This window comes from Tupaia chinensis, unplaced genomic scaffold, assembly GCF_000334495.1.
Source record: "Tupaia chinensis unplaced genomic scaffold, TupChi_1.0 Scaffold000070_1, whole genome shotgun sequence".
NCBI classification, from domain to species: domain Eukaryota; kingdom Metazoa; phylum Chordata; class Mammalia; order Scandentia; family Tupaiidae; genus Tupaia; species Tupaia belangeri.
This window is the reverse complement of record NW_006159530.1, coordinates 5,163,306-5,173,905: the sequence shown is the minus strand read 5'-3', so window position 1 is coordinate 5,173,905 and position 10,600 is coordinate 5,163,306. Positions and strand designations below refer to the sequence as shown.

The following is a 10,600-nucleotide window of genomic DNA, read 5'->3' as shown; positions in this document are numbered from 1 at the left end:
TTGTTTGTTTGTTTGTTTTTCTCTTTCTTTCTTGGTTTTGTTTTTGTTTGCTTGTTTGTTTGTTTTTTGTTTTTTGCCATAGGGCATGAGTGCTTGCCAGAGACAGAGAGAAAGAAAAGTGAGAAATCAACTCCCAAGGAGATAGCCATGCCATCATCCTTCTCCATTCTCCATTCTCCTGTTGGGATTTTAGGAACACACACACACCCACAAACATATCTGACATGATTTTCCTTTTCTTTTTTGCTTAAGGTTTTTGCCATAGGGCATGTGTGCTTGTCACTGAGAGACAGAGACAGTGAGAGGAAAACTCCCCCAAGGATGGCCACATCACCATCCCTCCCCATTCTCCCAGGATGTTAGTGCAGTGCACTCACCTGCCATGATTTTCAAACCAGCAGGTTCAGGACTTGGGCCACGGTTGACCCGTTAGTTACCCAGTGCCTTAACCCTCACATTACCTGCTGACCCCGTGTTTGTTTCTTTTTCTTGTTTTTCAAGAGAGGTTTTTGCTATAGGGCAGGTGTGCCCGCCAGAGAGAAAGAGACAGACAGAAAGTGAGAAATCATCCCCCTGGGGGATAGCCATACAGCAATCCCTTCTCTATTCTCCTCTTGGGACTTTGAGCATGTACGCACACACACCTGATGTGAGTTTTAAGGCACCTGGTCCAGGACTCGAACCGTGGTCGTCTAAGTGGGAGTCCAGTGACATAACAGTTACGCCATCTGCTGGTCCCTTGTTTCTTCTTTAAATGATGGTGTGTGTGCGTGGCACACGAGAGAGCTCCCCTTGACAAAGTCCTGTCATACTGTGATGCCCCTTCCACTGCCCTCCAGCTCAAGATCTTGAGTGCCGTGTGCTGCCCAGCACGATTACACGGTCAGCTTGTGGCTTCCAGCACTGCGGCCTGTATGCTGTAGTTCATGCCTCTAGGCTGGGCCAGCTGGGCCTTTTTTTGTTTTTAAATTCCTGATTATGTGTGTGTGTGTGTGTGCATGAGAGAGCAAGTGAGAGAGGGAGAGAAGCACCACCGGTCTCAGTCGTGCCACACTCCCCTGCCGAGTTCCTGGACACATGGATGCAACCAGTGCGTTTTGAGACTTACTAGACCAGGGACTCAAACTGTGGTCGGCATGTGGTATCCAGCTCCACAGTCCACACTGCAACTGCCACGGAGGCTGGGTCAGCCTTTGATCTTGTCTTCTCAAGGCACTCAGTGTGGGTAGGAACACAGCAGGAGCTCAATAAAAGCACATGAAACGGGGCCAGCAGGTGGCACAGTGGTTAAAGGCACTGGTTTCCCACCTGGTTGACCATAGTTCAAGTCCTGGACCTGGCAGGTTGCTTTCACTTTCCCTTTGTCTCTCTCTCTCTCTCTGTGGCTTTGGTCAAATTAAAAAATAATAATAAAATAACAAATGGAAGTAAATAAATAAGTAATTTTTAAAAAGGTACATGAAGCAGAACAGAGATTGCTATTTTGAGTTTATTTCGCTGAAAGGATATTTGATAATGGTTGGTGAGTTAGTGGTCTCTTCTCCAAGTCATTGACTTCTTCAGGCAAATAATGGAGTGATAATGAAGACCATGCTCATGGCCACCGTGGTGACAGACATGATGGACTACCCACAGTGCCCAAAAGGACAAAGAACCCTGCTCAAAATTGTGCCCCGCCTTTGTGAAGCAAGGATACACAGCCACCCTGCTTCCTGCTGGCACTTTCTGATCAGATGTTTATGAACCCAGTTTCCATGGTAAAGAGTACGTAAGGACAGGCCCCATAGCCTAGTTAAGGAGCCAGATCCCACATGGCTGATTGTGGTTCAAGTCCTGGCCCTGGCAGCTGGAAAGATGCTGTGGGCTCCCGTGCTGCCTCATCCCAGCAGGGTGGAGAAGTGGAGGAGGGATTGCAGCATGACCACATCCCTTTAGGGAGTGCTTTCTTCCTTTGTTTCTCTCTGTGTTTCTGTCACTGGCAAGCGATGAGCCCTTTGGCTATTAGAAAAAAAAGAGCGAGGGACTGGCAGGTGGCGTGGTGGTTAAGGCGCTGGACTCCCACATGGCTGACTGCAGTTTGAGTCTCGGACCTGGCAGCTTGCTTGCTCATTTTCTCCCTCCCTCTCTCTCTCTCCCTCTCTCTCTCCTTCTCTCTCTGGTCAAATTAAAAAATAGTAATAATGGGACCAGCAGGTGGTGTGGGGGTTAAGGTGTTGGACACTCCCACATGGCTGACCACAGTTCGAGTCCTGGACCTGGTGGCTTGCTTTCTCATTTCTTCCCCTCCCCATGTCTGTCTCTCTCTTTGTCAAATAAAAAATAAATGAATAAATAAATAAAATAAATAATTCTTAAAAAATAGTAATAATAAATAAACTCTATAAAGTAATTCTTCAACAATAAGAGCAAATAAGATGAAAATGAAAAGAAGTCAAGCTAGCATGTATTACGCCTGTTTTTATTTTCTTGGCAGAGGGCACGTGCGCGTGCTGGAGAGGGGATGACAGGAAGTACCCCCTGTGGGGCCAGCCTCCATTACCCTACAAAAGAGCACTATGGCAAGGTACCAGAGGAGAAATAAAGCTCCCTTGTCACAAGGGTGGACTAGAGGCGAAATGTCAGGGCTACTTTAGCCTTACAACGTTTTGGGTTTTGTTTTTTCATTTGCCATAGTGTCTGTATGCTCGCCAAGGAGGGAGCGAGGGAGAGGGAGGAGGGAAGCACACGCTGTGGGAGACGGGCACGCGTGCACACATACCTGGTACACAAACGGCCAGGTCCGGGACTCAAACCAGGCACTCTGCCAGGCGGGAGCCACCTGCCTCAACCACTGGGCCTTGGGCAATTAGTTGTTTTGTTGTTTCATTTTTGAAATTTGCTATAGGATATGTGTGCTTGCCAGAGAGTGAAAGGAGAGGGAGAAAGTGAAAAAGCACTCACTCCCCGGGACATGACCACACCCGTCTTTTTTCCCTACTCTCCTTTGGGATTTTGGGCACAGAGGCACCTGTGCTGGTGTGTTTTTCAAGCCAGAGGACCTGGGACTCAGCCATGCACTTGGGCATGTGGGATCTAGCTGCCTTAACCCCCACACCACTTGACTGCTTTCTTCCTTTGTTTTTGTTAAAGGGCACGTGCACTCCCCAGAGAGGGTGAGAGAGAAACAGCGAAGCACTCCTCCGTGGGAAACAGTCAAGCCACGATCCCTTCTCTTCGATCTTTCTTTCCTTTCTGGACTTTGGGAATGTGCACATGCTTTTCAAGCCCTCAGGTGTAGGGCTCAAACCACTGACAGCCTTAACCACCATGCCACCTGCTGGCCCCCCAATTAGTTTTTTTAAATGGCTTGTTTTGAAAAACTTTAGACCAATCATTTTACACAAGAGTTTTAAGTTTATAATTATTCCAGCCATTTGCTGAGTCATCCATTTGAACTTAAACAGAGATCATGTCGTTAAAGCTGAAAAAATCTAGGGGAACCAGCAGTTCAGTCCAGTCGCTGGACTCCCACGTAGTCGACCGCGGTTCGTGTCCCGGACCCGGTGGCTTAGAACTCAAGCCGGGCGCGTGTGCGTGCGTGCCCAAGATCCCGAGAGGAGAATGGAGGAGAAGGGATTGCGGGGTGACCATCCCCCCTGGGGGGTGATTTCTCGCTTTCTGTCTCTATGTCTCTGTTAGTCTGGCAAGCACACGCGCCCTATAGCAAAAACCTCTCAAAAAAAAAAAAAAAAGCTGAAAGAATCTGAAACCTGCTTCATCTGGTGACAGGTTGCTCCATTATAGACGAGATTTTTAAGCAAGACGAGATTATGCCACCAATGGTGGTTTTCAGACTTTTTCAAGCACAATCCGTGATAAAGGACCCATTTCATTAGTGCAACCCAGTAACAGAAGCTCATGAAATGATATTTACCTCTTATATCTACTCTTTTGTTTTTCAAAAACTATGGTCATAACCCACTAATTTAAGCACCCACTACGAGGTTGCACAGGTTGTTAAAAAATATTCTAGAGATGGGACCAGCAGGTGACATGGTGGTTAAGGTACTGGTCACTCCCACGTAGCTGACCACGGTTCAAGTCCCAGACCTGATGGCTTGATTTCTTACTTTCTCTCTCTCCATCTCTCTCTCTCTTTGTGTGTGTGTGTGTGTGTGTGTGTGGTCATATTAAAATAAATGAATGAATAAGTAAAATAATTCTTTAAAAAACATGTTCTAGAGATGGGGCCAGCAAATGATGTGGTGATTAAAGGTGTATTCCCACATGGCTGACTGTAGTTTGAGTCCTGGACCTGAAGGTTTGCTTTCTCACTTTCCCTGTCTCTCTGGTGAGCATATGTGCCCTGTAGCAAATTTTAAAAAATAATAATAAATGAATCTTTAAAAGTATTCTAGAGAAGAAGAGTAACAAATCTCTTTGGAACTTAAGGAAATAGAAAATTAATCTGGGGCCAGCAGGTGGTATAGAAATTGACTGGACTCCCACATGGCTGACTGTGGTTCAAGTTCCAGACATGGTGGCTTGAAAATCATGCCAGGTACGTGTGCATGCGTGCCCAAGATCTCAGGAGGAGAGTGGAGGAGAAGGGATTACAGCATGGCCATCTACCCTGGGGGTTGATTTCTCACTTTCCTCACTTTCCTTCTGCCTGTCTGGTTCTCTCCAGCAAACACACACACCCTATGGCAAATACATACATATATATATATATATATATATATACACACACACACACATATACATACATATATATACATATATATATACACACACACATATACATACATATATATATATACACACACATATATACATACACACACACATACACACACACACATGTATCATCTGAAGTTAGGTTTGGAGCACTGCCCAAATTAGGTCTGATGGGCTTTGTCTGAGAATCTGACGACATTGTATCAATGGATAACTTGGTGAAAAGAATCAAGAACCACCAATTTTCTGGAAAGGAATAAGCCAGGAGTGTAGCTTCTTGCCTAGACGTGCTGGAGCACATCTTCTGGAACCAGAAAGCACCAAAGACCTGCTAGTCCTGGGATACAGTCGCCTGCGTTCATCACCCTCTCACCCAGCACACACAGCGCCACCTTTGTGCAAGACCCTGCTCTAGGCCCGCTGTGAACATGGAAATGCAGTGAGCCGGAATCTGCTCAGAGTCTTATAACCAGTGGCTACTGTGAGCGCTGGTTTCCTCACCTAAGAAGAGGACACTGATTCCCACACTGACCTGCATAGTCATCAAATGCTTACAAAGAAATGAGAGTTACAGTCTCAGGTCACTTCTATTACAGTGAAGAGTCCCTTAACAATGAGGATGCATTCTGAGAACTGCTTTGAAGTTTGAGGCACTTCCACTGCAGGAGGTAGAGCTGGTGGCTTTGGTTCTTCTGAGAGAGCAAAGGAGGCTGTTTGTGGACTGATTCTGAACTGTTTTTAGAGAAAGCGCTTCACTCACAGATGGAGTCAGAAGAGGTCCCCCTGTGGATTTTGCAGGACTACAACCAGATCATGGTACCTCCCGGCCTTCTTTCCTTCCTCCTGCTGCCCTGACTTAGGGAAGAAGGTTGCAGAGAGAAGGGAGTGAACCTGGCTCCTAGCAGCAGAGCTCCACTGTGGCTGGACTCAGCATTCCTCTTCTCTTTCAAATGGCCAAGTGGGAGAAGGCTGCAGAGACCTCTGTTTCATGGACATTGTCATTCTTCTCAGAGTGCCCAGAAAGAAGTTGGCAAAGGGGGGAACTACCAGATGGCATAATGGCTACATCGCTAAACTCCCATGTAGTTAACCACAGCTTAAGTCCCAGACCAGGTGGCTTAAACTCATGCCAGGCGCATGTGCGTGCATGTCCACGATCCCAAGAGGAGAATGGAGGAGAAGGGATTGTGATGTGGCCATCCTCCCTAGGGGGTGATTTCTTTCTTTCTTTCTCTCTGTCTTTCTGGTGAGTGCATGCGCCCTATAGCAAAATCCTCTCCAAAAAAAAAAAGAAGTTGGCAGAGGGGAATTATCCAATGACATTTCCATCAGGAAGAGGTAAATGGCCTTCTAGAAATTCACCTGAGCTGAGGACAAGTCCAGAGGTTTAGATGGTTGTACCAAGGTCACTCAACTGGTCCAGCAGTAGCCTCCTCACAGACTCAGCCCTTTCCCAGAAAGAGGAGGACAGCATGACCAAGGTCAAGGAGGTGGTAAGCTTCAAGGATGTGGCAGTGGTCTTCACAGAGGAGGAGCTGGGGGAGCTGGGGCTGCAGGACTCTGCCCAGAGGAAGCTGCACCAGGATGTGAACTTGGGGAACTTGGTCTCACTGCAGCATCAGCCATTCAGCCCAGATGTCACACCCCAGTCAGAGAGGGAAGAAAAGCTCTGGATGATGAAAGTGGCAACTCAGAATGATAACCTTTCAGGAAGGAAGAATCTCAATGAGATGAAGACTCTTTAAGGTACCTTCCACTTGAAGAGCTTTTCTGCTCACAGATCTGGCAACAAGTTATACGAGAGTTAACCAAGTGTCAAGGTTCCACGCTAAATGTTCAAGGAACTGGCTCTCAATTGGAAAAACAAAATGATATTCCCTATAAAGATGAGGAGTTCCGTAGTCAGAGTTCATTCACCTTTAAGCTCACTGCAGAATCCACAGTGGTTAAAAAAAAAAACAAAAAACAACCTACAAAGGGAAGGAATGTGAGAAGTTTCATTTGGTGCTCTCATCTTCAAAGTAATCAGAGGGCCCATGCAGGAGAAAAGCCCTACAAATGTGAAAAGTGTGGTAACTCCTTTCACCAGTTTTCAAGTCTTCAAGCCCATCAGAGAGTCCACAGTAGAGAGAAATCATACAAATATGATGGATTGTCTACGGGCTTTAGTCAGAAATCATGTCTTCACCATCACCAGAGAGAATCCATACAAATATGAGGACTATGGGAGGAATGCTGGGAAGAATTCACATCATCAAACTCCTGATAGTCCAGACAGGAGAAAACTATAAATGTGAAGAATGTGGGGTGAGCTTCAGCCAGAACTCATATCTTTAAGTCCATCAGAGAATCCACAGTGGAAAGAAGCTTTATAAATATGAAGAGTGTAGGAAGGGTTTTAGTTGGGGATCCCAACTACAGGCTCATCAGCGAATCCACACTGGAGAGAAGCCACACAAATGCAATGCGTGTGGCAAGGGTTTTAGTTACAGCTCACGCCCTAACAGTCATTGTAGGATCCACACAGGAGAGAGACCTTATAAATGAGGAGTGTGGGAAAGGCTTCAGTGTGGGGTCACACCTTCAAACCCATCGAATAAGCCACACTGGAGAGAAACCATTACAAATGTGAGGTGTGTGGAAAGGGCTTCTGTCGTGCCTCAGATCTAGACCGTCAAAGAGGCCATACTGGAGAGAAGCCATGTCGATGTGGTACATGTGGTAAGGGCTTCAGTCGTAGCTCAGATTTTAGCATTCATTTTGGAGTCCATGCAGGAGAACAGCCCTATAAATGTCAAGAGTGTGGAAAGGCTTCAGTCAGGCCTCAACTCTTCTGGCCCATCAACGAGGCCACACGGGAGAGAAACCATACAAATGTGGTACATGTGTGAAGGGCTTCAGTCAGAGTTCAGATCTCAATGTTCATTGTAGAATTCACACAGGAGAGAAACCCTGTACGTGTGAGAAGTGTGGTCCTGCCGTCAGTCCTCAAGTCTTCGAGTGCCTCAGAGAGTCCGCAATGGAGAGAAACCATGTCAGTGTGCAGTGTGTGGGAAAGGCTTCAGTGTCAGTTCACAGTTTCAAGCCCATCAGAGGTGCCACGCTGGAGACAAACCCTACCAATGTCAGGAGTGTGGGAAGAGCTCCTGTCGGGCCTTGAATTTTCTGGCTCATCGTGGGGTCCACACAGGAGAAAAATCGTAGGGATGTGATGTGTGTGGTAAGCACTTCAGACAAAGATCCTACCTTCATACCCACCAGAGAGTCCATACTGGTGAGAAACCATACAAATGTGAGGAGTGTGGCAAGGGCCTCAGATGGAGCTCAAGCCTTATCAGCGAATCCATGCCGATGATGAAGGTGACAAGGATTTTCCTTCAGAGAATTCATACAGGAAAAAAAGGCTATAAACTTACACGATTTTTTTTTTTTTTTTACTATAGGGCGTGTGTGCTTGCCAGAAAGACAGAGACAGACAGAGAGACAGAAAGTGAGACATCACCCCCCAGGGGAGGATGGTCATGCCGCAATCCCTTCTCCTCCATTCTTCTCTCAGGATCTTGGGCACGCACGCACATGCACCAGCGTGAGTTCAAGTCGCCGGATGAGGGACTTGAACAGCGGTTGACCACATGGGAGTCCAACGACAAGGCCATTATGCTAACTGCTAGTCCCTAAATTTATATGTTTTAATACCTCAAGTAGGAGCCAAAATACTCTATTTATCAGATCTGTCACAGGAGACAACTTCTGTTCCGCAAAAGGGTCAATATTTTAGCCCCAACTTGACATATTACAGTGGTTGGAAGACCACACAGCAGAGAAGCCTTGGGAGAGTGGAGCCATATAGACTACATTCAGGATCTAGACCCTTAACACGTATGCCAACAAGAGGTGCAAGAAGGCTCAGTCTGATCTGGAATTAATAACAGTACTAAAATGGAAATACCAAAATCTATTCCACCGCAATGTAAGCTCCAAGGCTAGAACTTCGTGGACTGCTAAAGCCACTCTTGCTTTTTCAGTGCCTAACACATAGTACATTTTCAGTCATTGATAAGCGAGTAAAAATAACAGTCATATTTTAGACTTGTATTCAGTTTACCTCTCAAAGTTGTTGTGAAATGGTTTTCAGAAGAATTTTGGAAGGTTTGGAAGACACTTGAATTAGGCACATGGGCTCATTTTCCTAATCCTGCAGGCCCTGTGGACTGTGTTACCTAAAGTAACAACCACTAGTGGGTTCAAACATCAGTTCAGTAGTTTGTGACCAGCGTTTCTGTATGCGACCAGTGCTTCATAAGAATATCATTTATATGCAGTTCCATGCGTAACTCTTGAGTTCAAGGCGTCCTGAGTATTGACAAATGAGTACACTTACGGTAGTCATCATCAAGACCCAGGTGTACGATGTGGGCGCTGTGCCGCACAGTGCGGGGTCTCCATGGCTGAGCTGCAGCAGCTCCGGGTCCAGGAAGCCGTGGACTCCACCGTGAAGAGCCTGGAGCGAGAGAACCTCCGGAAGTTGCAGGGCCTCCTGTTCTGGTGCAGCGCAGGCTGTTGTGAGGACAATCAGGCGTCCATGCAGCAGGTGCACCAATGCATCAAGTGCTGCCATACACCTCTGGCCCAAGCCCAGGCCTTGGTGACCAATGAGCTGGGAAAGTTCCAGGACCACCTGGCACGGTGCACCACACATTGCAATGACAAAGGCGAAGATCTCATAGACGCAGGGAGCAAGGCCCTCAGGGGAAGCGGCAGCTGGACAGTTGCGTGTCCAGGTGTGGGGATGACCACATGTACCTGATCCCAACTATGACCCGGAAGATGAAAGAATCACTGTCTATGGGGAAATAAAAGTCCTTGCCAGTGACCTTTGGGGTTGAGGGCAGGAATCTATTTTAAAAGAGCAATGGGAGGGACCAGCAGGTGGCATGGTGGTTAAGGAGCTGGACATTCCCACATGGCAGACCACGGTTTGAGTCCTGGACCTGGTGGCTTGCTTTCTCACTTCCCCTCTCTCTCTGCGTGTCTCTCTCTGTCAAACAAATGAATGAATAAATAAAATAAAATGAGTAATTCTTTAAAAAAAAAGCAATGGGAATTTTAGTCTTTTCAGCAAAGTCTATGAAGAAATTAAGGATGGCAACAAGTTTAAAGCACATGTCACTTGCCTGTGAACTCCCTTTTTTTTTTTTTTAATCTTTTAATCCTAGAGAATGGAATGGAAAAAACTGGTGCTGAAATTTGGGTCAGAGAGCACAAAAGAGTGTTTCAGAACCTGAGTTCAGGTGGCACTCACTAGGACTCTCCCTTCTACCAAGGGAGAGCCTCCAGGGAGCTAGATCTTCCTGCTCAGGTACCGGCATAGCGGCTGGCTCCTCTCACCTGCCGGCGACCTGGTGCAGTTGAGAGGGTGTTTCTCTTTGTTGCCAACCTGTTTACCAGCAGTGTCGAAGCACCATTTTGATAAGTTGTAAAACGCAATTCACGAAGACACTAATTTAGAAGGGGAAAAGGTTTCTGGGTCCTGCTTGGGTTTGTTTTAGATACAAGGGCAAGGTCGATGTCAATGCAGAGCTGGGAGGAAGAGGAGTTTGGATGACAACCTGAAACAGTTCTCTGTGGACTTCCTTTCCCCGCCATCAGATGTGGGTGTGTGTTTCTTCAGATTCTTACACAGCACGTCCTTCAGCCTGGAGACCAGGAGAGAACATGAGAAGTAACAGCACGCTGGGTGTGGAAGGCAGGGGGTCCCTCTTACTGACGGGCCCTGAAGCTGTCTACACAGAATGACGAGACAGCCTCACAGTGGCAGTTCCCCCTGGACAGGAAAGGGATTGTTACTGTGGTATACACTGGTATCCAAGAGGGAACAGTA

General features: G+C 46.8%; 1 protein-coding gene, 1 long non-coding RNA gene and 2 pseudogenes across 2 annotated transcripts in view; 3 read left to right on the top strand and 1 right to left on the bottom strand.

The window, feature by feature from the left end:
- Positions 1-6,056: 6,056 nt before the first annotated feature.
- Positions 6,057-6,582, top strand: LOC114005734 (zinc finger protein 45 pseudogene; annotated as a pseudogene).
- Positions 6,583-6,942: 360 nt separating this feature from the next.
- On the top strand, positions 6,943-8,569 carry LOC114005755 (zinc finger protein 45-like). The gene is given in 5 exon segments (XM_027767672.1): positions 6,943-7,021; positions 7,321-7,527; positions 7,530-7,691; positions 7,766-8,079; positions 8,519-8,569. Coding segments are annotated over 5 exon segments (813 nt in total).
- A 305-nt stretch (positions 8,570-8,874) lies between these two features.
- Positions 8,875-9,667, top strand: LOC102480614 (protein FAM136A pseudogene; annotated as a pseudogene).
- A 297-nt stretch (positions 9,668-9,964) lies between these two features.
- The window catches only part of LOC114005731 (uncharacterized), an 8,092-nt gene continuing 7,456 nt past the window's right edge, over positions 9,965-10,600 (bottom strand). Inside the window, exon 3 of the long non-coding RNA XR_003547566.1 lies at positions 9,965-10,415. This is a non-coding gene — a long non-coding RNA (uncharacterized LOC114005731). The remainder of the gene's footprint in view (positions 10,416-10,600) is intronic.